At 45.0% G+C, this 24,008-nt stretch overlaps 1 protein-coding gene across 1 annotated transcript; it reads left to right on the top strand.

Moving 5' to 3' along the window:
• Nucleotides 1-19,664: 19,664 nt before the first annotated feature.
• Nucleotides 19,665-23,768, top strand: LOC119268212. The gene is made up of 7 exons (XM_037549788.1): nt 19,665-19,902; nt 21,053-21,202; nt 21,316-21,528; nt 21,962-22,083; nt 22,314-22,477; nt 22,932-23,086; nt 23,438-23,768. The coding sequence occupies exons 1-7, from the start codon at nt 19,720-19,722 to the stop codon at nt 23,534-23,536; spliced, it is 1,086 nt and encodes a 361-aa protein (XP_037405685.1). The 5' UTR covers nt 19,665-19,719; the 3' UTR covers nt 23,537-23,768.
• The last annotated feature ends 240 nt before the right edge of the window (nt 23,769-24,008 follow it).

The following is a 24,008-nucleotide window of genomic DNA, read 5'->3' as shown; positions in this document are numbered from 1 at the left end:
GAAGTTTGATCAGTCGCATTACCCATGGGGCGTAAAACTTCAAGCCAAACAGATCAGAGCCTGATGCAGCAAGTTGGCGAATGAAGAAGTCTTGTGCATTGAAGCATTTTCCATGAAGAATATAGAAGACCAAAGTCTTCATTGCACCTTCCAGCTTGGCATGTGGAGAGTGTCCTTTGATGGGCCAGAGAGTTCGCCTTATAATGTGATAAATAGTCCTTGGCAGATACTCTAGGTCTTCAACAAAGAACTCTTTGGGATATGCAGCATCTTGGGGTAATGGCTTCATCATACTTAGCATCTGACTCATGTTAGGTTCAGGCTTTTGAAAGATGCTCTCCACAGCTTCACTGTGAAGTTGACAGCCAGATTCGTAGAGATCGCCGGGAGTGGGTAGACCAGTGAGCTCACTGATGTCAAAGGCTTTGGCTTCGTGATGAATGTTTCCTGTCATCCACTCCAGGACCCAAGTCTTCAGATCTCTGTTATACCCGCGGATGTGAAGTGTGGCATAGAATTGTAGCAGCAACTCTTCATTCCAATGCTCTTGGTCAGTGACGAACGGCAGCAATCCAACCTCTTTGAAGCAATCCAGAGCTTCTTCCAGATAGGGCAGACCAACTATTGCTTCAATGTCAAGATGCTTGTGTGGGAAGATGCGACCTTGATTGTAAAGAATGCAGGAGTAATAGCTTCGCTGCAGATAGCTCCAGAACCGATCAGATTATATTCTTTCCCTTGAGTAGGGGTTCCTGGAGCTATTGAAGAATGTGCTGTCTACTCTGAAGCCATTGATATTGAAGGATCCAGGTGTTGATGCAGGACCTGGGAACTTGGGCAATCTTGGGAATGGCTTCTGTACCTGAGGCCTGTGCTCAACATGATAGTCGAATTGAGGACCGGTAGCAGGTGCAGGAATAGAAGCAGTGGGATCAGTGGCTTCGCTGACTTCTGGTGCTTTTGTTGGTGAGGGCTCCACATTAGCTTCAGCCATGACAGCGTCAGTGGCTTCAGTGGTGTTGGTGGTGGCAGCCTCAAGATTTTCAACCTCCACTTGACGAGCTGGAGGGTCGGTCACAATCACGTTCTCCTCGAGAACAGCTTCTTGGTGGGACAGGGGAGTAGCAGCTTGTGGGGCTTCTTCTTCATCGGCTGATGCAGCCGGAATGTCTTCAGCAGTTTTAGCTTCAGGCGGAGAGACTGGAGGCCTTGGACCTTTGCGAAGCCTGCGCAACGCGAGCGATGCCTGTGGAGTTGGTGTTGGCTGGGCCTCAAAGTCTTCTTCCTCTTGTGGGCGATCAGCCCATGAAGCATCCTGAGCAATTGGCGTCAGTGGATGACCAATGCTGATGAGTTTACTGTGCATTAGCATAGGCGATGATACATGTTGGTGCTCGAGCTGAGGAAGGACTGCATCATCTTCAACATGGTCATGGTGACCAATGTCTTCAACAGTGATGGGATCATCTGCTGGAAAGTCTTCAGCTTCATGAGCCTCTGTGAAAGCAGGCTCATGGACAGTCAGTTGACGTTCTTGTGGTTCAGCTTCAGGGTGAACCATGGAAATGGGTTCAACAATCAAGGGCTCTGTGTGAGCAGCCCGTTCTTTCTTGGTCTTCCTCTTCTTCTTGGAGGGGGTAGTAGGAGAGGCTTCAGGATGTTTCCTCTTCTTGGCTTCAGCCTCAGCAGTCCTTGTCTTCTTCAGCTCTGAAGCGGTTGACCTGGCCTTTGGCTTCGGGCCAGTCATGCTAGTTAGGAAGACAATGGGATCTGCTTCTTGCCTTGGTGCGTCGGGTTCAGCCGTAGCGGGTTTCTTCTTCTTCTTTGCAGCCATTCTGGGGTCGATGCCAGGTCGCCCAAGGGTCTTGCGCTTCTCAGCCTCATTGTAGGCTTGCACACACCTGTCAGCCAGAACCTTCATGCGCTCACGAGAACCCTGAGCTTCTGCATGTTTCTTGAGAAAGTCTTCCTTGAGCTCGTGCAGCATAATCTTGAAGTTCTTCACCTCTTGCACGCTGAGCTTGGCCATATGCTTCTTGAACTGAGATTTCTCAAAGTCAATCTTCTGCTTCAGTTCAACAATGCGCTGAGCGATAGCTAACTCTGAAGCAATGGCGCCATGGAAGGCAACACTGAGGCCAATGGGAAGTTGCAGATCGTCGAAGCTGATGTTGGGCGTGTCAAACCATTCATCAATGAAGTTATGGATGATTGCCATGTCAAAGAGAGGCAGATTATTGAAGATTTCTGCTTCTTCTTTGCTCTTGATGAGTTGCTCAAGAGCGTCATCTACAAGATCTTCATCACTTGACAGATCAATGGCATCATTGCGCAGAATGGCCACAGCTGTTAGCTCTTGGCCGGTGTGTGGCAGAGGCATCTTGACCTTCTGGGGCTTGGAGATGCGTGACAAATCTTCAGACTACACACTGTCTTCAGGAGGTGCAGTTGCCAGTGGCTTCGCCCGTGAGATTTTTGGTGCAGAGGCCGGCTTTGAAGCTTTTGGCTGCTTCAGCTTTTTTGGCTTCGGCGCTGCAGGCGCTTCATCTGATTCAGCGTCATCTGCAGGCTCATTCACGGCTGTCCCTTGAACCACGATATGGGTGATGAGACCTTCAAGGTTGTAGAAAGGACCGACGACATTGGGTTCTGCATCACGTGTGCCGTCAACCCTTGGAGTAGAAGGGCCAGGGTTGAAGTCTAGTCCCAATGTCTTCTTATTCTGCTTTGCTGAGTTCTGGGCAAACTGGAAGTTGCGCTTGAACAGAATGTCGTCACGACACCATAGCAGGGACGATGGGTCAGCATCCGCAGGCTGTGGCCCACGGACCATGCAGGGATAGAAGCCTTGTTCAATGGCTTCATCTCTGGTCCTGGGTTGAAGATTTTTGTAGAGGATGTCTCCCCATGGTCGCTTGATGGCATTCTTTTCAGCATATTCCTTGGTCACAAATCTGTACTTGAACCACTGTTCTGCCCAATAGCGTCAAATCCATTGGATTTCGCGTCTTGCGCTAATTGTAATCCTCTTCAGGATCTGTCTTGTACAGCTCTGAGAGGTCATCGGGCAGATCTCTTGATGTTTCTCCTCGACGCTTTCTGCCACCCTTCCTTGCTGATTTTTCTGAAGCCATGAACCTTAATCTGAAAGGCTTCAATATGTTCAGAGGCTTCAAGGGTTTTTTCTTGCTGGACAAACAGGAACTGGCTTCGGGAGAATTTATGTGATGCTGTAAGAATTCTGCAAATGAATGCAGACTATGAGAACCAAGAGATTCTCCCACAGACATGTACCTGTGATAGCATTAAGGTGCGAGGGAAGGGGAAGAGGTCATATGCATTCTCAGAAGATTTTGAAGATAAATCAGTTTAGAAGACATTGACCTCATCGTGCGAAGACATTCACTCATAGATAAGGAGTTGGTTCCAGATTTGTATGAATCCACGGATCAGTACAAGTGAGGAATCTAACTACTTTGTGAAGCATAAGTGAATATACTAGGCATGTTATGAGATGCAGTATGAAAGAGATCCAACTTGTGTGAATAGAAACTGCTTGTGGTAGAAAGTGATAAAGCTATAGGATCAAAGGGGCCGTAAAAAGGAAGTTTTATTTACCACACGAAGAACTGCTAGACGGAGTGGAAGAGGAGGCCGAGCAGTTCGATCTTCCGTGCCTTAACTTGGCGACGGAGGACACCTACGGCGAAGGCAGAGAGGACGATGTCCGCGGTCAGCGTGAAGACGGCGTCAGAGAGGTTGCGGCAGCGAAGCGCTTCATCGCCGGCGCCGTCGAGGGCTAGCGGTGGTGCTAGGGTTCGTGCGAGAGTGGAAGAAGAGATAATTACTGTGGTGAGGCGTGTATTTATAGGTACAGGGGCGGCACTGCGTTATTACACAGGTGCCCCTGGCGATTCACATCTGAGGGGTACGTGGCCGTCATGCAGCATATCGGGGGTTGTTCCATGTCCCACGCACGCCTGGATTGTCAGGTGGTCGTTCCCACTTCTTCGGGTTTCAGGTGAAGGAATGAGCATTGAAAACGGATTTAATGTTTGTCTCTGTATCTTCTGCTGACAAGGACGTAGAGAAGACATTCGACAGTTTTAATAGAATGCATATGATTTGGAGAGATAGAGTTTGAGATAGAAAGCATAGAGAGGTTAGGGTCCGATCACATTCACTTAGTTCAAAAGATTCAACAAGAAGACATAGCTATAAGTGAATGCTGTAGAGGACAGAACACTAGTATATATATATATATATATATATATATATATATATATATATATATATATATATATATATAATCAACATAGTGAAGATAATCATGAAGATATGTTGAGATTGAAGCCAATACCAAATGTGAAGACATAGCAAATGTAACGCCATGAGTGAAACACTTCAAACAGAACATTTGGTGGTGGCGTTACCCACCGTATAGAAAGTATTAGACCCAGACACGGCGCACAATTATCGTGACACTCCGAAGTCAAATTTCACATTAATGTATTCACACTTAGAATGTATGTTTTCATTGATTGAAGATATACTTTACTTCGTGTGTTGCACATCTAAGTCATCAATATGCATAAGTGTTAGGATGTGTGCCTGATCACAGGACATTTGAGGATTCCAAGATATTTAGCTCACACCGTAACTTGCAAAATCTCTTCTCATCCAAGGGCTTGGTGGAGATATCTGCCAATTGCTCTTCAGTGTTGACGTGTATGATATCAATATCTTCCTTCACAACATGATCTCTGAGAAAGTGATGACGAATTTCAATGTGCTTTGTCTTCAAGTGCTGAACTGGGTTGTTGGCAATCTTGATGGCGCTTTCGTTGTCGCAGTAGAGTGGCACTTGCTTCAGATGAATGCCATAGTCCTTGAGTGTTTGCTTCATCCACAGAAGCTGAGCACAGCAAGATCTAGCAGCAATGTATTCAGATTCATCAGTGGAGAGAGATACACAGTTCTGCTTCTTTGAAGACCAACATACAAGTGATCGTCCCAAAAAGTGACATGTGCCTGATGTAGACTTGCGATCCACTTTGTCACCAGCACAATCTGCATCCGAGAATCCAACCAGATCAAACTCTGAGCCCTTTGGATACCATAATCCTAGAGTTGGGGTGTGAGCCAAATATCGAAGGATTCGCTTCACAGCTAAGTGATGCGACTCCTTTGGTGCCGCTTGAAATCGAGCACACATGCAAACACTAAGCATAATATCTGGCCTAGATGCACATAGATAAAGCAAAGAACCAATCATGGAGCGATATACCTTTTGATCGAACTCTTTACCATTGTCGTCAGGACCCAGATGATGCTTGGCTGACATTGGAGTCGTGAAGCCTTTGCAGTCTTGCATACCAAACTTCTTCAGGCAATCTTTGAGATACTTCTCTTGAGATATGAAGATGCCATTGCGTTGCTGTCGTATTTGGAGACCGAGGAAGAACTTCAGCTCTCCCATCATGGACATCTGATATTGCTCTTGCATCATATATCCAAACTCTTCACTATACTTCTGATTGGTGCAGCCGAAGATAATGTCATCCACATATTTGGCACACAAACAGTTCACCATCATATGTCTTCATGAAGAGAGTGGGGTCGAGGGAACCAGGTATGAAGCCTTTGCTCTTCAGGAAGTATTTGAGTGTGTCACACCAGGCCTGAGGGGCTTGTTTGAGGCCATACAGTGCCATGTTGAGCTTGTATACCATGTCAGGATGTTTTGGATCTTCAAAGCCAGGCGGTTGTGCAACATACACTTCTTCTTCAATCTTGCCATTAAGAAAGGCGCTCTTCACATTTGTTTGATATAGAAGTATGTTATGATGATTTGCATAGGCCAGCAGTATGCGTATGGCTTCAAGTCTAGCCACAGGAGCAAATGTTTCATCGAAGTCAATGCCTTCCACTTGAGTATATCCTTGAGCAACGAGACAAGCTTTGTTTCTGACAACTTGACCATGCTCATCTTGCTTGTTGCGGTATATCCATTTGGTGCCTATTATGTTGTGCTTCCGAGGATCAGGACTCTTAACCAGTTCCCATACATTATTCAGCTCAAACTGTTGAAGCTCTTCTTGCATAGCTTGAATCCATTCATGTTCCATGAAGGCTTCTTCAACTTTCTTTGGTTCCGTTATTGAGACGAATGCGAAGTGCCCACAAAAATTTGCTAGCTGAGTTGCCCTTGACCGAGTGAGCGGACCGGGTGCATTGATGCTATCAATTATTCTCTCAATCTGCACTTCACTGGCAACGCGAGGATGTACATGACGAAGATTTTGCTCTTGTTGATCATTGTCGTTGTTAGAGGGATTGTCTTCAGGCTGAGCATTGTCTTTAGCTTGATCAGGTGCAGAGATGATGAGTTCCTCTTCAGGTTGAGCTTCAGAGGGCATGATTTCTCCAGTTCCCATCAGCTTGATTGATTCGCTAGGTGGAACTTCATCTAGCACATTTGGCAGGTGTTCTCTTTGTGAACCGTTAGTCTCATCAAACCGCACATCCACTATTTCAACCACTTTATAATGAAAGAGATTGAAGACTCTGTAGGAGTGTGAATCCTTTCCATATCCAAGCATAAAACCCTCATGTGCTTTTGGTGCAAATTTTGAAGTGTGATGTGGATCCTTGATCCAGCACCTGGCACCAAATACTCTGAAGTAACTGACATTTGGCTTCTTGCCAGTAAGGAGCTCATAAGATGTCTTGTTCAGAAGCTTGTGAAGATAAACACGATTGATTGTATGGCATGCAGTATCAATGGCTTCAGGCCAGAATTTTTTTGGAGTCTTGTATTCATCTAGCATCGTTCTGGCCATCTCAATGAGTGTTCTATTCTTGCGTTCGACTACGCCATTCTGCTGTGGTGTGTACGGGGCTGAGAATTCATGTGTGATGCCCAAGGTATCAAGATATGTATCAAGGCCAGTGTTCTTGAATTCAGTGCCATTGTCACTTCTGATGTGCTTTATCTTGGCGCCATAGTTGTTCATTGCTCGATTGGCGAAGTGTTTGAAGACATCCTGCACTTCAGTCTTGTAGAGGATTATGTGCACCCAAGTATATCTAGAATAATCATCAACAATAACAAAGCCATAGAGGCAAGCAGTAGTAGTAAGAGTTGAGTAATGAGTGGGACCGAAAAGATCCATGTGGAGCAGTTCGAAGGGTCGAGTGGTTGTCATGATTGTCTTTGAGGGATGTTTGTCCCTCGTCATCTTTCCTGCTTCACAGGCACCACATAAGTGATCTTTCTTGAACTTTGACGCCCTCGATGCCTATGACATGCTTCTTCTTTGCAAGGGTGTGGAGGTTCCTCATGCCAGCATGCCCTAGCCTCCGATGCCAGAGCCAGCATTCTGAAGCCTTTGCTAGAAGACATACGGCAAGCTGTGGTCCTGCTGAAAAATCTACCACGTACAAATCATCTTTCCGATACCCTTCAAACACTAGAGACTTGTCAGATTCCATTAGTACAAGGCAGCGATATTTTCCAAATATTACGATCATGTTTAAATCGCAAAGCATTGAGACAGACATTAAGTTGAAGCCAAGGGATTCAACAAGCATGACTTTATCCATGTGTTGATCCTTTGAGATTGCAACTCTACCTAGACCCAATACCTTACTTTTACCAGTGTCAGCAAATGTGATGTGACTCTTGTCGGATGGACGTAAGGTTGAGTCCATAAGAAGGCTTCTTTTGCCAGTCATGTGGTTGGTACACCCACTATCAATAATCCATTCTGAAGACGCTGGTGTCATACCCTACAGTGTAGTTAGGGGGATAGGCTTCACGAAGAGAATTGTGAAGCAAAAAACATTTGACGAACCAGTGGGTTATGAAAGCTTAGATCCAGATTAGGACTGATAGGGAGAGTACCAAGCGATTCAGGAATGAAGTACATAGTAAGACCATTCGGGCATTTGATCTTGCGCCCTACAAGATGTTTAAGGTCCCCCAGCAATAGCGTCAGACGATTTTGGTTTTCTGCTGGAGACCTTTCCCTGCAAAAGAGAGTTAAGCTTTCTTAGCCACCCACATCTTCAAGGGTTGCTTAGAAGCAATAAGTCTAAGTGCAGCGTCTGAGAACTTTGGCTTTGGAGCCCTAGCAAAAAGTCTTGTAGGCGGACAATAGTACTCATAAGAATACGCAGAATAGTTCTTGGTCTTATGAACATGGCGGTTTGATGAACCACGCTCATATTCATAGGCCTGAGTATGGTTTCCCTGCAAAACATTTGCGTTAGTGCGACTCAGGTGAGTCCTCTGTCTGTATAAAGCCTTTGGGCCGTATGAATCCTGTGGTATGGGGTTAGTCTTCTTCATCTGTGGTGTCATGACGACATTCACCAGAAGATTTTCCAAACACCTTTTGGGCACCCAGATCTTCTTCATAGGCGGTCCATTCCTGCAGTTAGTACCAATGTACCTGGCAAACACTTCACCATTCTGATTCTTAAACAGTTTATAGTTTGCATCAAAGGATTCATCAATGACAATGGGGTTAGCACAAGTGAAGCCAGATAGATTGGATGGATCTGCTGAAGGTTCCTTTCCAGCAACCCATGTGGTTTTGGGGTACTACTCAGGTTTCCAGTAAGAGCCATCAGCATTCATTTTCCTTACGAACCCAACACCCTCTTTCCTCGGGTTTCGGTTCAAAATCTGGCTTTTGAGGACATCACATAGTGTCTGATGCCCTTTAAGGCTTTTGTACATCCCTGTTTCAAGCAATGTCTTCAACCTAGCATTCTCATCAGCAATAGTAGTGGTATCCTCAGTAGAGGGGTTAGTTACCACATCAACAGTTGAAGATATTGCAATAGTAGCAGCAGTAGAACATTCAGCAACGGAAGTAGCATTATCACGCTCAATGCATTTAAGACATGGTGGTTCAAATCCTTCCTGAGCGGAACTGATCTGTTCGGCGCAAAGTGACTCGTTTTCCTTTTGAAGATCTTCATGAGCCGCTCTCAATTTCTCAAGATCTTGCTTCCTTTGAAGATAATCATAGAAAGCTTTTCATGAGTTGTTGAGAGCGTTTCATGACGACTTTCAAGTTCCTCATACTTAACGTGAAGATTTTTTATGTCTTCAATTAAGGACAAAGATCAAGTCATTTTAGCGCCCAACAGATCATCGCTTTTGTCTAACAGTTTTTGAATATGTTCCATGGCTTTCTGTTGTTCAGTTGCAATTTTAGCAAGTGTTTTGTAGCTGGGTCTTGAACCACAATCAGATTCATCGTCACTAGATGTTTGATAGTGAGTAGTGCGTGTGTTTACCTTGGCACCGCGTGCCATGAAGCAGTAGGTAGGAGCAGAGTAGTCCTTGTCATTTGCATCGGTGTCGGTGGTGAAGTCATTGTCTTCAGTGTTGAAGATGGACTTGGCAACGTATGTTGTAGCCAGACTTGCAATGCCAGAATCGGACTCCTCCTCAGACTCCACCTCCGCCTCCTCAGAAGTGGACTCCTCCTTTGAATCCATTTCCTTGCCAACAAACGCACGTGCCTTGCCAGATGAGCTCTTCTTGTGTGATGAAGACTTTGAGGAAGACTTGGAAGAAGACTTTGAGTATTTCTTCTTCTTCTTGTCGTCAGAGTCATATTCCTTGATCTTCTTCTTCTTTCTGTTCTCATTGTCCCACTGCGGACACTCAGAGATGAAGTGGCCAGTTTTCTTGCACTTGTGGCATGTTTTCTTCTTGTAGTCATGAGCAGAAACTTCATCATTCCTTGAGCTTGATCATGAAGACTTTCTGAAGCCTTTCTTCTTGGTGAATTTTTGGAACTTCTTCACAAGCATAGCAAGTTCCTTTCCAATGTCTTCAGGATCATCAGAACTGCTGTCAGATTCTTCTTCAGATGAGGAGACAGCTTTTGCCTTCAAGGCACGAGTTCGCCCATAGTTTGGATCGTAGATATCTCTTTTCTCAGAAAGCTGAAACTCATGTGTGTTGAGCCTCTCAAGTATGTCGGACGGATCGAGTGTCTTGAAATCAGGTCGTTCTTGAATCATCAGGGCTAGGGTGTCAAACGAACTGTCAAGTGATCTCAGTAGTGTCTTGACGACTTCATGCTTGGTGATCTCAGTAGCGCCAAGGGCTTGAAGCTCATTTGTGATATCAGTGAGTCGATCAAACGTGAGCTGGACATTCTCATTGTCATTTCGCTTGAAGCGGTTGAAGAGGTTGCGAAGGACACTGATTCTCTGATCTCTCTGGGTTGAGACGCCTTCGTTGACCTTGGAGAGCCAGTCCCAGACCCACTTAGATGTTTCCAAAGCACTCACATGGCCATACTGTCCTTTGGTCAGATGACCACAGATGATATTCTTGGCAGTAGAGTCCAGTTGAACGAACTTCTTGACATCAGCAGTAGTGACACCTTCTCCGGCCTTGGGAACGCCGTTCTTGACGATATACCATAGGTCGACGTCAATGGCTTCAAGATGCATGCACATCTTATTCTTCCAGTAGGGATATTCAGTTCCATCGAAGACGGGGCACACAGCAGAGACTTTAATTATCCCTACAATCGACATAGCTAAAACTCCAGGTGGTTAAACCGAATCACACAGAACAAGGGAGCACCTTGCTCTGATACCAATTGAAAGTGCGTTATATCGACTAGAGGGGGTGAATAGGCGATTTTTATGAAAGTCTTCAAAACGTGGAAGTTATGAAGACAAACGATAGAAATAAACCTATTACCCTGCAGCGGAAGGTAGACTACACTAGGCAAGCCATAGTCAAGTATTCAATAGAGTGAAAGCACAATGACTAGTAGCAGCAATGTAGTAAGGATCAGATAGGAAGATATTATGAAGCCAAACAGAACACGCAGTCACTCAGTGAAGATAAAAGATAGTGCAATCATACAATGACTTCACAAGGAGTAACAGTACGTAAAGAGAAGGGAAGGATGAAACCAGTGACTCGTTGAAGACAATGATGTGTTGGACCAGTTCCAGTTGCTGTGACAACTGTACGTCTGGTTAGGGCGGCTAGGTATTTAAACCTGAGGACACACAGTCCCGGACACATAGTCCTGAACACGCAGCTCAGGACACCCAGTCCTCACCGTATTCCCCTTGAGCTAAGGTCACACAGACCTCGCCCAATCACTCTGGTAAGTCTTCAAGGTAGACTTCCAAACCTTCACAGACTTCGTTCACCGGCAATCCACAATGTCTTTTGGATGCTCAGAATGCGACGCCTAACCGGCTGGAGGATTCATAGTCCTCAAGTGTAATAAGTCTTCAGATTACACAGACAAGAAAACTTAAGTGATGCCTAATTCTCTTTGGCTCTGGGTGGTTAGGGCTTTATCCTCGCAAGGAATTCTCTCTCAAAAGCTTCGAGGTGGGTTGCTCTCAAACGAAAAAAGCCGTATACTAACTCTAAGAAGCCAACCATTTTTGGTTGTAGGGGGTGGGCTATTTATAGCCACTAGGCAACCCGACCTGATTTGTCCGAAATGACCCTGGGTCACTAAGGAACTGACACGTGTTCCAACGGTCAGATTTCAAACTCACACGACAACTTTACTTGGGCTACAAGCAAAGCTGACTTGTCCGACTCTGGATAAGATTCGCTCTCATAGTCTTCACTCGAAGACATAGGTTTTGGTTAAGCATCACTTCAGTCATTCTGAATGGTTCTCTTGGACCCCACTTAACAGTACGGTGGTTCCTATGACTCAACAAAGAAGAAGAAAAAGAACTACGAAAGATCTAAATCTTCGAGCTCCATAGGCTTCATGCGATGTCTTCTCTTGTCATAGTCTTCAATGTGAATATCTTCATATACCACCTTTGACATTAATGTCTTCATACATTTTTAGGGGTCATCTCTGGTAGGAAAACCGAATCAATGAGGGACTTCTACCTGTGTTATCCTGCAATTCTCACAACACATTAGTCCCTCAACTAGGTTTGTCGTCAATACTCCAAAACCAACTAGGGGTGGCACTAGATGCACTTACAAGCTTTCTTAGCCACCCACATCTTCAAGGGTGGCTTCGAAGCAATGAGTCTAAGTGCAGCATCTGAGAACTTTGGCTTTGGAGCCCTAGCAAAAAGTCTTGCAGGTGGACAATAGTACTCATAAGGATAAGCAGAATAGTTTTTGGTCTTATGAACATGGCGGTTTGATGAAACACGCTCATATTCATAGGCCTGAGTAAGGTTTCCCTGCAAAATATTTGCGTTAGTGCGACTCAGGTGAGTCCTCTGTCTGTATGAAGCCTTTGGACCATATGAAGCCTGTGGTCTGGGGTTTGTCTTCTTCACTTATGGTGTCATGACGACATTCATAGGAAGATTCTCCAAACACCTTTTCGGCACCCAGACTTTCTTCATAGGCGGCCCATTCCTGCAGTTACTACCAATATACCTGGCAAACACTTCACCATTCTGATTCTTAAACAGTTTATAGTTTGCATCAAAGGATTCATCAATAACAATGGGATTAGCACAAGTGAAGCCAGATAGGGTGGATGGATCTGCTGAAGGTTCCTTTGCAGCAACCCATGTGGTTTTGGGGTACTGCTCAGGTTTCCAGTAAGAGGCATCAACATTCATTTTCCTTTCAAACCCAACACCCTCTTTCCTAGGGTTTCGGTTCAGAATCTGCCTTTTGAGGACATCACATAGTGTCTGATGCCCTTTGAGACTTTTGTACATCCCTGTTTCAAGCAATGTATTCAACCTAGCATTCTCATCAGCAATAGCAGTGGTATCCTCCGCAAAGGGGTTAGTTACCACATCAACAGTTGAAGATATTGCAATAGTAGCAGCAGTAGAACACCCAGCAACAGAAGTAGCATTGTCACGCTCGATGCATTTAAGACATGGTGGTTCAAATCCTTCCTGAGCTGAACTGATCTGTTCGGCGCGAAGTGACTCGTTTTCCCTTTGAAGATCTTCATGAGCCGCTCTTAATTTCTCAAGATCTTGCTTCCTTTGAAGATAATCATAGGAAAGCTTTTCATGAGTTGTTGAGAGCGTTTCATGACGACTTTCAAGTTCCTCATACTTAACGTGAAGATTTTTTATGTCTTCAATTAAGGACTCAGATCGAGTCATTTCAGCGTCTAACAGATCATCGCTTTTGTCTAACAGTTTTTGAATATGTTCCATAGCTTTCTGTTGTTCAGTTGCAATTTTAGCAAGTGTTTTGTAGCTGGGTTTGGAACCACAATCAGAGTCATCTTCACTAGATGTTTGATAGTGAGTAGTGCGTGTGTTTACCTTGGCACCGCGTGCCATGAAGCAGTAGGTAGGAGCGGAGTAGTCCTTGTCATTTGCATCGGTGTCGGTGGTGAAGTCATTGTCTTCAGTGTTGAAGATGGACTTGGCAACGTATGTTGTAGCCAGACTTGCAATGCCAGAATCGGACTCCTCCTCAGACTCCACCTCCGCCTCCTTAGAAGCGGACTCCTCCTCTGAATCCATTTCCTTGCCAACAAACGCACGTGCCTTGCCAGATGAGCTCTTCTTGTGTGATGAAGACTTTGAGGAAGACTTGGAGGAAGACTTTGAGTATTTCTTCTTCTTGTCGTCAGAGTCATACTCCTTGCTCTTCTTATTGTTGTTCTCATTGTCCCACTGCGGACACTCAGAGATGTAGTGGCCAGGTTTCTTGCACTTGTGGCATGTTTTCTTCTTGTAGTCATGAGCTGAAGCTTCATCATTCCTTGAGCTTGATCGTGAAGACTTTCTGAAGCCTTTCTTCTTGGTGAATTTTTGGAACTTCTTCACAAGCATAGCAAGCTCCTTTCCAATGTCTTCAGGATCATCAGAACTGCTGTCAGATTCTTCTTCAGATGAGGAGACAACTTTTGCCTTCAAGGCATGAGTTCGCCCATAGTTGGGACCATAGATGTCTCTTTTCTCAGAAAGCTGAAACTCGTGTGTGTTGAGCCTCTCAAGTATGTCAGACGGATCGAGTGTCTTGAAGTCAGGACGTTCTTGAATCATCAGGGCTAGGGTGTCAAACGAGCTGTCAAGTGATCTCAGGAGTGTCTTGACGACTTCATGCTTGGTGATCTCAGTGGCGCCGAGAGCTTGAAGCTCATTTGTGATGTCAGTGAGTCGATCAAACGTGAGCTGGACATTCTCATTGTCATTTCTCTTGAAGCGGTTGAAGAGGTTGCGAAAGATACTGATTCTCTAATCTCTCTGGGTTGAGACGCCTTCATTGACCTTGGAGAGCCAGTCTCAGACTAGCTTAGATGTTTCCAAAGCACTCAAGCGGCCATACTGTCCTTTGGTCAGATGACCACAGATGATGTTCTTGGCAGTGGAGTCCAGTTGAACGAACTTCTTGACATCAGCAGCGGTGACACCTTCACCAGCCTTGGGAACGCCATTCTTAACAACATACCATAGGTCGACATCAATGACTTCAAAATGCATGCACATCTTATTCTTCCAGTAGGGATATTCAGTTCCATCGAAGATGGGGCATGCAGCGGAGACTTTAATTATCCCTGCAGTCGACATAGCTAAAACTCCAGGTGGTTAAACCGAACCGCACAGAACAAGGGAGTACCTTGCTCTAATACCAATTGAAAGTGCTAGTGATCGACTAGAGGGGGGTGAATAGGCAATTTTTATGAAAGTCTTCAAAACATGGAAGTTTCGAAGACAAACGATAGAAATAAACCTATTACCATGCAGCAGAAGGTAGACTACACTAGGCAAACCATAGTCAAGTATTCAATGGAGTGAAAGCACAATGACTAATAGCAACTAGGCAGTAAAGATCAGGTAGGAAGATATTGTGAAGCCAATCAGAACAAGCAGTCACTCAGTGAAGACAAAAGATAAAGCAATCATGCAATGACTTCACAAGGACCAACTGTAAATAAAGAGATGGGAAGGATAGAACCAGTGAGCTTGGTGAAGACAAAGATTTGGTAGACCAGTTCCAACTGCTGTGACAGTTGTACGTCTGGTTAGGGCGGCTAGGTATTTAAACCTGAGGACACACAGTCCCGGACACCCAGTCCTGAATACGCAGCTCAGGACACTCAGTCCTTACCGTATTCCCCTCGAGCTAAGGTCACACAGACCTCGCCTAATCACTCTGGTAAGTCTTCAAGGTAGACTTCCAAACCTTCACAGACTTCGTTCACCGGCGATCCACAATGACTATTGGATGCTCAGAACGCGACGCCTAACCGGCTGGAGGATTCACAGTCCTCAAGTGTAATAAGTCTTCAGATCACACAGACAGGAAGACTTAAGTGATGCCTAACACTCTTTGGCTCTGGGTGTTTAGGGCTTTATCCTTGCAAGGAATTCTCTCTCAAAGGCTTCGAGGTGGGTTGCTCTCAAACGACAAAAGCCGTACTCTAACTCTGAGCAGCCAAATGTTTATGGTTGTAGGGGGTGGGCTATTTATAGCCACTAGGAAACCCGACCTAATTTGTTCGAAATGACCCTGGGTCACTAAGGAACTGACACGTGTTCCAACGGTCAGATTTCAAACACACACGGCAACTTTACTTGGGCTACAAGCAAAGCTGACTTATCCAACTCTGGACAAGATTTGCTCTCATAGTCTTCACTCGAAGACATAGGATTTTGGTTAAGCATCACTTCAGTCATTCTGACTGGTTCTCTTGGACCCCACTTAACAATACAGTGGTTCCTATGACTCAACAAAGAAAAACACAGAACGACGAAACTGCTAAGTCTTCGCACTCCATAGTCTTCACGCGATGTCTTCTCTTATCATAGTCTTCAATGTGAATGTCTTCACATACCACCTCTGACTTCAATGTCTTCATACATTTTTAGGGGTCATCTCTGGTAGGAAAACCGAATCAATGAGGGACTTCTACCTGTGTTATCCTGCAATTCTCACAAACACATTAGTCCCTCAACTAGGTTTGTCGTCAATACTCCAAAACCAACTAGGGGTGGCACTAGATGCACTTACAAGTGAAAAAAGAATCAGTCAACCTTCCACCGCCCCTCACACTTCTCTCTTCCCCATTCTTCCCTGGCTCCCTCATCCACAACACGATCTCCATCCATGGCCGGAGCTATCTGGTGGTAGCCCCCCCTCCCTCCTTCGTCAGCAACGCCGGCGGACGCGCATCCCCCTGCTCTGCCCCGCCCCTCCCCTTCGCCAGCACCGCCGGCAGCCGCGTAGGCCCCTTCTCTGCCCCACCCCTTCTTCTTATTCGGTGACGCCGGGACCTGCCTCCTCCTGGCGATGCCTGGGTGCTCGAGCTCGGCATGCTCGCCGGCGATGCCGGGGCCCTCCCTCGTGCTGACGCACTCGCCGTGGCCGCGCAGGCCCCTCCTTTGCCCCGCCCCTTCTTCCTATCCGGTGATGCCGGGGCCTGCCTCCTCCTGGCGATGTCGGGGTGCTCGAGCTCGGGATGCTCGCTGGCGACGCCGGGCCCTTCCCTCGTACTGATGCACCCGCCGTGCCACGAACTTCCCTCCCTCCTGCTCGGGACGCCATCAAGGTCCAATTCCAACTCTTGTTCTCCCCTTGATCCGGATGCTCTGCACTCCGCCCCCATCTTGATTTCCATCTTGATTAGGATGACCACGAAGACCTCCGCGTGTTGTGCTGCTGCTCGGGACACTGTAGGTCCCTGCTCGCCAACTCGCACGAGGCTGTTAATCGTTCGGTAAAAAAAGACTAAGCTTTCTTCCAAGCCTATGATTTTCCTTTTCATCCTCTCTGTTGGTGCCTGTGTTGATGATGCGACACTTAATGGTTCAGATACCCTGAGGGAGAAGGAGGTGCCGAAAGGGGATGGGAGCAACAAGTTTGAATCGAAAGAGGTATACCCATCTGTCTCGAGACTGCTCTTTATACAGAAATATCGAGTTCAGCTTGTTGGAATGTTTCTTCAATTTTGTGTCTTCTTTCCTTTACCATTTTGTACAAAGAAAGTTCATACCTTTTTTCTCAAGAAATATAAGGGATGAACATAGGGATCCTAGGTATGAACACCCTCTTTCCAGCATGCTGGCCACCAACAATCTCTGCATCAATTGCATTATCCTGGAAGGCCCTGATCATAAGCCGTGTTCCATTACATAGCCCATTATGAGGGTCGAGGTTCCGTAGCAAAATGGCCGGGCAGTTGATTTTTACTCTCAAGACATGCGGGGGCAACCCATTTGGTGTGATCGAGTTCAGGAAGTCAATCGTGTAATTATTCTGGAAGTCATCCTCGATATAGCCAAAGCTATGGTACACCTTTTCTTCGCCTGGAAACTTGGAGATCATCTTGTCATTCAGGTCATCCACATGCTCGTTTTTGGTCGAGAGAATTGCACGTGTGCTGCTCATGTACTCTCTCGACCTAGCATTGGTGTGCAGGGATGGGAAGACATCTTCGATAAGCTTGTTAATAGGTTCTTCATCATCGGTATAAGCAATCACAATGTCAGACGCTATACCGGATGTAGCAGTTGCGATCGCTATTAGGCCCATCGAACGGACCTTTGCAAACAATGCCTTGTACAGGTACGTCTTCCCAGTGCCTCCTGGACCGTCAACAAAGAATATCTGGATTTTTGGGTTTGTCACATGATCCATTATGTCATTGAAACAAGCTAGTTGCTCATTGTTCAAACAACTGAATAGATCTAGATGTTCTTGGTCCACTTTGACCTGTCTCTCCTCTGTTACCTCTCTAGCATCAACGTCAGAAGAACCATCTGCGTCAACCAGATCTGGAAATCCATAGAGTTTAATATCCTTTCACATGGATTGCAGCAGATCCCTCATATCCCCAAGGACCATCTGCTCAATATGCTTATTTTGCTCATGGGCTTGTCATTATCTCTTTAATATCTCCTCTCTATTTTGTGCATACCGCTCCCTTTCCATCTGATTCTTAATCTCATTATGGCCTGAGTAGATGAAGAATAGATCAGTATACATCATTATAACTGGGCCATGTAGGATGAAGTTCATCTTCATTACCGTGTGATACAACCAGCTGTGTTTGTGCCCCAGGCAATTTTCTTCTGTTTGTAAACCTCACGGCGTCTCTTATTAATCTCATCCTTATTTTGTGCATACCACTCTCTATCCCTCTTGCCTTTTTACTTCTTTAGGGTATGCAATCAATGGCACAATTCATCAGTTGAGCTACAAAAACTGAAATTGTGTGCTTGTGTAATGCTCATCACCCAAGGATTGAATGTTGCTTATATCCTGGAACCGGGTGAGCATCCCGTTGGGATTGGTCGGGGCTATACGAAGTCCTTGAACCCTGTGAATGTCAAGAATGTTATCACACAATTGTAACGGAAGGAATACTATTAGCACAACGCTGACAGAGTGTACTTTTATGTTCAACTCCATCCCACTGTTTGCCATCAAAAATCTTTCTTATGGTGCCTCTGCAACCAATTGAATTCATTTTGCACTAATATACCGGCAAGAATGCATCAGGATGTAGTAGGTTGTAATACTGTATATCTCAGGCAGACTTTATTTGTGTTCACATGAATTGGAACTGAGCATTGAATGATCCATATGCAGCTTCATGAGGCATTTAGGTGAAGTTAGTCCAATGCTCATCAATGATCATGTTAGCATATGGTCATTGCCATAAGTCACCGGTTCCTACATTTTCCTTCTAGAATTGCTCTTGTTTTTCATAAATTCAATGAAAGCAATTGATGGATCACATGAACAGGTTGACAAATGAGCATGCATCTACGGAGCGGAGTAGAGGCGTCTTTTAGCCTAATGAAGTCTTGGCGACAGCTGCGTGTAAAAGCCTTACCAACTTTAGATCAGAGAAGAGCATGCACCCGTGCCGGCGAAGAGCTCGTCCTCGCCGCTGTGGGATGGCGCCTGGGCGGCTGCACCTGTGTTGGGGAAGAGCTCGTCATTGTGGCCGTCGTCGGGTGACTCGGCGAGCTCGTCGTCGCGGCGGTCGTCGGGTGCCTCGGCGGCTGCGCAGGGCAGCGACGACGCACGTAAGCTGGACGGCGGATTGATTCCTTGGATATATTTCTGATAAGTTAGCACATTTGTTTCCGTATATGACTCTCCGTGTAAATTGGATGTGGGATGTTTCCTTTGTGCGGGCGTGGGCGTTGGCAGAGTTTTCGTCCGCCCTGGAAAACTGCTAAACGCACTTCGTATGTGGGTTGGTGTAATCGTGACGGCTAGATCTAATTAAGCGATTTGATCGTGAGGCTCCAATTAATCAGGAATGTTATGTGTAGATTAGGCTGGGTGCGTTTAGCGTTGAATATGTTCTCTTATTTAATAGTAGTAGAGATAGAGAGGAGAGTGAGAGGTTGGCCATTCATTTTAGGGCGGTTTCTTCAACGCGCTTTCCTGATGGCCTTGGCCCAGCCCAAATTCTCATGAAATCCGCATTTAAAATATGACCTGGGCCAAAAAAAAACCTCAAGTGGGCCACTTGAAACCTCGGACGAGCCGAGCGGGCCCTCGCCCAACCGGAGGATAGGCCTCGTGACAGGCTTGGAGAAACCCACCCGCAACTCCTGCTGCTCGCCACGTCAGTTGCCAGCTGCCGGCAGCATCTGTCCTTCCTCGCTTCCGGCGCAGACTTGTCGACCTCTCTCTCCGCTGATCGCTGCCTATTACTTGTCGTACCAGTGCAGTGAACCCCCGCCCCAGTCCACTTTCGTTCCGTTCCGTTCCGCCTCGCTCCCCACCCTTTCATGGCCGGCGCGACCCTCGCCGCCGCGAGATTCCCCGCGGCCGTTGCGCTCCTCCGCACTTGCCGCTCCCCCGTGGTCGCCGTGCCGCTCGCCCCGTCCGGTCTCCGCCACCACCGCCGCAGCGTCGCCATGGCCGCCGGCGCCGCGCCCTCACCCATTCCCGCCTCCGATCCGCTTCCCAAGGTACGTACGCGCCCCAAAGTGGAACTTAGTTTTACGCCAACGTCAGGGATGGTCCTTTCATGGGCATGTCCTGCTCTGCTCCTGTCCTGTAACTCCTGTTGATGTTGATAGTACCTTGTTATCGTCGGAGGGGAGGCCCTGATCCAAGCCTGGAGACACCCAAAGCGCTCTATAACTGTGTTACTACTGCACTGCACAGCGACTGCTGAAATCGTTGTCGTAAGTAGGGAAACAAACTATACCTTAAACAGGGACCTTCAACCAAGTGGACTAAAAGAAATACCCTCGGTCCTCGGAGTTATTTGGAACTTGGAAGCGCTTTTTTCCAGCTGACGATCCATGATAGGCTAGGCCTCCTGAGATGTGGAGCGTGCATCGCGTGTGACTTCAAATTTTTGTGTCTCCGTTTCTCTGCTATCCAGGACTTTGGCAGACTTCCAACGGGGCCAAATAAACCTGTGAACTGTAGCGACCGTTGGGCAGATTCCAGCAAATGAATCCAATTGATAGCAGATGGAACTGTATAGCACAAACTTCCCACGGGAGCTGACAGAACTTATAAATTCTTTGTACAAAAGGTAGAAGTAAATTTTGGCACACCATGGGGTTAATAATCACCAAGGATGGACCCCACATGTAATTTTTTTTATTGGGTTCATAATTCTGGATCAGCCTTGAAACAGTTGTTCCTTCTTTGATTTTTAACTTGAAAACGAGGATTAGTTTATGGAAGTTTTGAAGTAAGAAGAGACGTTTCCATGAGGGCCTCTTTGATTCCAACGACTTTCACATGAACTTTGGAGGATTGAAATCCATATGATTTTGTTTCTCTCTGAAGAACCCTTTGCACAACACTGAAAGAAAATCAGTTTTCTGTTGATTCAAACCTCTTCGAAAGAATGTTTTGTTCTTCATATGCGTCAGGGTGATCAAACAATAGAAATATTGATATTTAATTATTTTAAAAATATTTTTCCCATACCATATATCGGCTATGGAGAAAACTTTCAATCACTTCGTTTTTCATACTTTCTAATAGTTTTGGCTATATGTTACTTGATTTATACTTGTTGTTTCATCTTTTGTGGATTGATTACTTCTCAAATTTCCTGGGAAACAAACTAATAGTCTTGACTTTCTTCTACTTCAGGGTTCTGATCTATTTTTCCGGTCAGTTCTCTCAAACATGCAAAAAGTTTATTTGAGCAGGAATCCAACTGCCGAAAAGATTCTGGACCTTGTCCATTCTTACGATGGGGACCACATTTGTTTTGATCACTTTGCTTTCAGAACATTTGGGGTGAGTACTAGCTTAAAATTTAGTTGGCTTTCTACATGCTCCGTGTTACATAATGCACAATTGGTGTGATGTTGATTATTGTTATGAGAATTTCCCGTCTGTTATAACTGCAGGTTGATGGTTATGGTATAAACTCACTTGCTGAATTTTTTACTGATTTTGGTTACGAGTCTCGTGAAGAACTACGGTTCCCAGCGAAAAAACTAAGAGCACTATGGTTCTCCCCTCCCAACAATGATGGATACGCCAGAGCTGGTATATATGGACCTTTGCCAAGGATATTCATTTCTGAACTTCTTGTAGATGAGCTGAGTGCTCCGAGCCAGGTGATACTCGACGATTACTTAATTCCTTCAGTTTGTTTGTCTAAGATATTAGTAGTAGTATGGACAACTGTTCGTTCATAATATGCTTGTAGGGCTAAAGGAATTTCAGACATAGCTCATAACACTTTTGTATGGCTGAAGAAGACTACTGAAACATATCACCGTAGAAAAAATGCTTTCTGAAAACCATTTCTTCTTAGGTTATTTCTGTAGTTCTGTCAGAGTAAATACTCAGAGATGAGTAGGTTCTAATGTTCCATGCACTGGCACTAGTGTTAAGATATTTAGTTTGAAAAATCTGACGTTAACCTTGGCTGTCAGGGAATTTGGCTACTGAGCTCTGATATGGCTGCCACTAGAGCTGCTTTATTCCCATCTTTTACTCATATATATACAACTGTATTTTATTTTATCTGTTACTTTTTCTCTGCAGGAAATTATACGGAAATACATCAAAACATCAGCTAATGGAAATAAATATGCTGTTCTTGCAAGTACATTTGGAGAACTGACATGGGAGAAGCCCACTTATTCTGATTTCCAGGTTTTATCTAGGTACTCATGTAAATACTCTTGACTGCTTCAATAGGCCAGGAGCTAAATCTTATGTTGGTCACCACAAAACTGTTTGCGTATTATGGCTGATTCTGTGCAATTTCCATAAGAAATGGAGTTGCCTTTTTTTTTTTCATTTGCTTAGTAGTTTCCTGATTCTGTTTTTCATACATTTATTTCTTTGTTCCATTAGCCATGTTGACTCTCCATGCTTTCCATTTGGACACCAGGGAAAGTGAATATGCTGGATGGACTCTTGTTAATGGCTATGCACTGAACCATGCCACAGTCTCCACTCATCGCTTAGAGTCAGATATTAGAAGTATTAGTAAATTCAACAAATTTGTGGAGGACAACGGGTTCAAGTTAAATACAGAAGGAGGAATTTTGAAAGGTCTGTTGCTGATTTCTGAACCAACCAGATTTTATTCAGTAGTTAGTGGGTAGAGGTCCATGGCTACGTATTTGTTGAATTTTGACGAATTGCTTCCTATTTCATACCTTAGCTACTTGTATTGAAAATCTGAATCACATTTTATTCCAGGGCATTACAGCTAACCACAGTTTCTAGTAGCATTGGCATTAGGAAGAGTGTACTTTTGGTTTCCTGTTAGGTCTTTCTTTTGTGGTTATATGTATGGATGAACTGTTAGCTAGATCTCAAATAATAGCTTTTCATGGACATAAGATCACTTGTTTCTTTGCATTTATTTGACATACTTTCTATCTATCTATTATGTGCGACCTCTTAGAATAGCTATTAGCTGAAGGATACATGTAACTTAATTATTGTACCACGGTTTGAATAGAAACTGATTTACATGTTCTTTCCCTGTATAATTCAACAGTGAGTCCTGACGGTCTCCTCCAGCAAAGCTCAACTGTAGCTGATTCATCATTATTTACTTTTGCGGATGGAATCACTGAATCTATTCCACGTTCCTATATTGAATTTGCTGAACGGCTGCCACTTCCACAGTTCAGAGATTTGCAAGATGAAGAGGTTTGCACAATTTGTCACGAATGTATCGATTATTCCGTACTCGTCTGTTTTCTTTCCTTCATAATCCATACTTGGAAAATGTACTTCCAAGCGTCAAGATGAGCATCACTGCGACTTTGCATCTGTAATGTTTATGTTCCCCTGTGCCGACTTAGTAATAATGTCCCATCTCCCTTTTTAATGAGGGTTGTAGGTTACTTAATACTATCATCAGAGTATTTATTAATGGTATAATGGTAGTACTTAGTACACTCTCCTGCATAGGATATATACGCTGTAGTATTACTCGGCCAGTATTTAGTTGCCCCCTAATCTGCTAGTGAAATTATACTGCTTTCTTACTTTCTGAAGGTCAAGGAACACCACAGGCGCGATGGTTTTGAGGTGGGCAATGCAGACAAGATATTTGAGAGCACTTCAAAGGATCAGCTTACCAGAAGATCTGCATAAGCGGCGTACTCTTGATCGAACATTCTGCAGGCGGGCCAACGAGCCTCTTGGAAGTGTGTTGAATGCGTGTGTTGTGTAATCATTGTATGCCTTGAAGTGGGTTGAAAACAGATGCTCAATAAAGATATATTTCCTAACGATATTACTCTCTCATATATCGAATTCAGCCATCTCTATGTATCATTAAACCTAAACTGATACTATCTGGGAATGCATGAAATAGTCTAATGGAGTGAAACATGGCATGATGGTCAGTTCCTTTTCTAAGTTGTGGTCATCCTAGTTCTCACTTATTTACTCTTTGTGAAGACGTTTTTGAGAAAGTTGCGTTCCTGCAACTTTTGTCGCAGACCAAGGCAAGTGCATGCATGAGAAAGGTGGATGGAACTCTGTTTTCTGCAGAAGATTCATTGCTGACTCTGCCACGAAAGGTACGCTTCACTATTGAAACTCTTAAACAATTTTCTAAATC

Source organism: Triticum dicoccoides, chromosome 1A, assembly GCF_002162155.2.
Source record: "Triticum dicoccoides isolate Atlit2015 ecotype Zavitan chromosome 1A, WEW_v2.0, whole genome shotgun sequence".
NCBI lineage: Eukaryota > Viridiplantae > Streptophyta > Magnoliopsida > Poales > Poaceae > Triticum > Triticum dicoccoides.
The sequence above is the reverse complement of the archived record's forward strand: the minus strand, read 5'-3'. Positions and strand labels throughout refer to the sequence as shown.

What these genes read in the sequence shown, in the direction of transcription:
- LOC119268212 (XM_037549788.1), top strand. Translation starts at nt 19,720, where the DNA reads ATGGCCGGCGCGACCCTCGCCGCCGCGAGATTCCCCGCGGCCGTTGCG. An exon ending in TTGCTTTCAGAACATTTGGG is followed by an intron (nt 21,203 to 21,315) that starts GTGAGTACTAGC and finishes TTATAACTGCAG; the next exon opens with GTTGATGGTTATGGTATAAA. An exon ending in GATTTCCAGGTTTTATCTAG is followed by an intron (nt 22,084 to 22,313) that starts GTACTCATGTAA and finishes TTTGGACACCAG; the next exon opens with GGAAAGTGAATATGCTGGAT.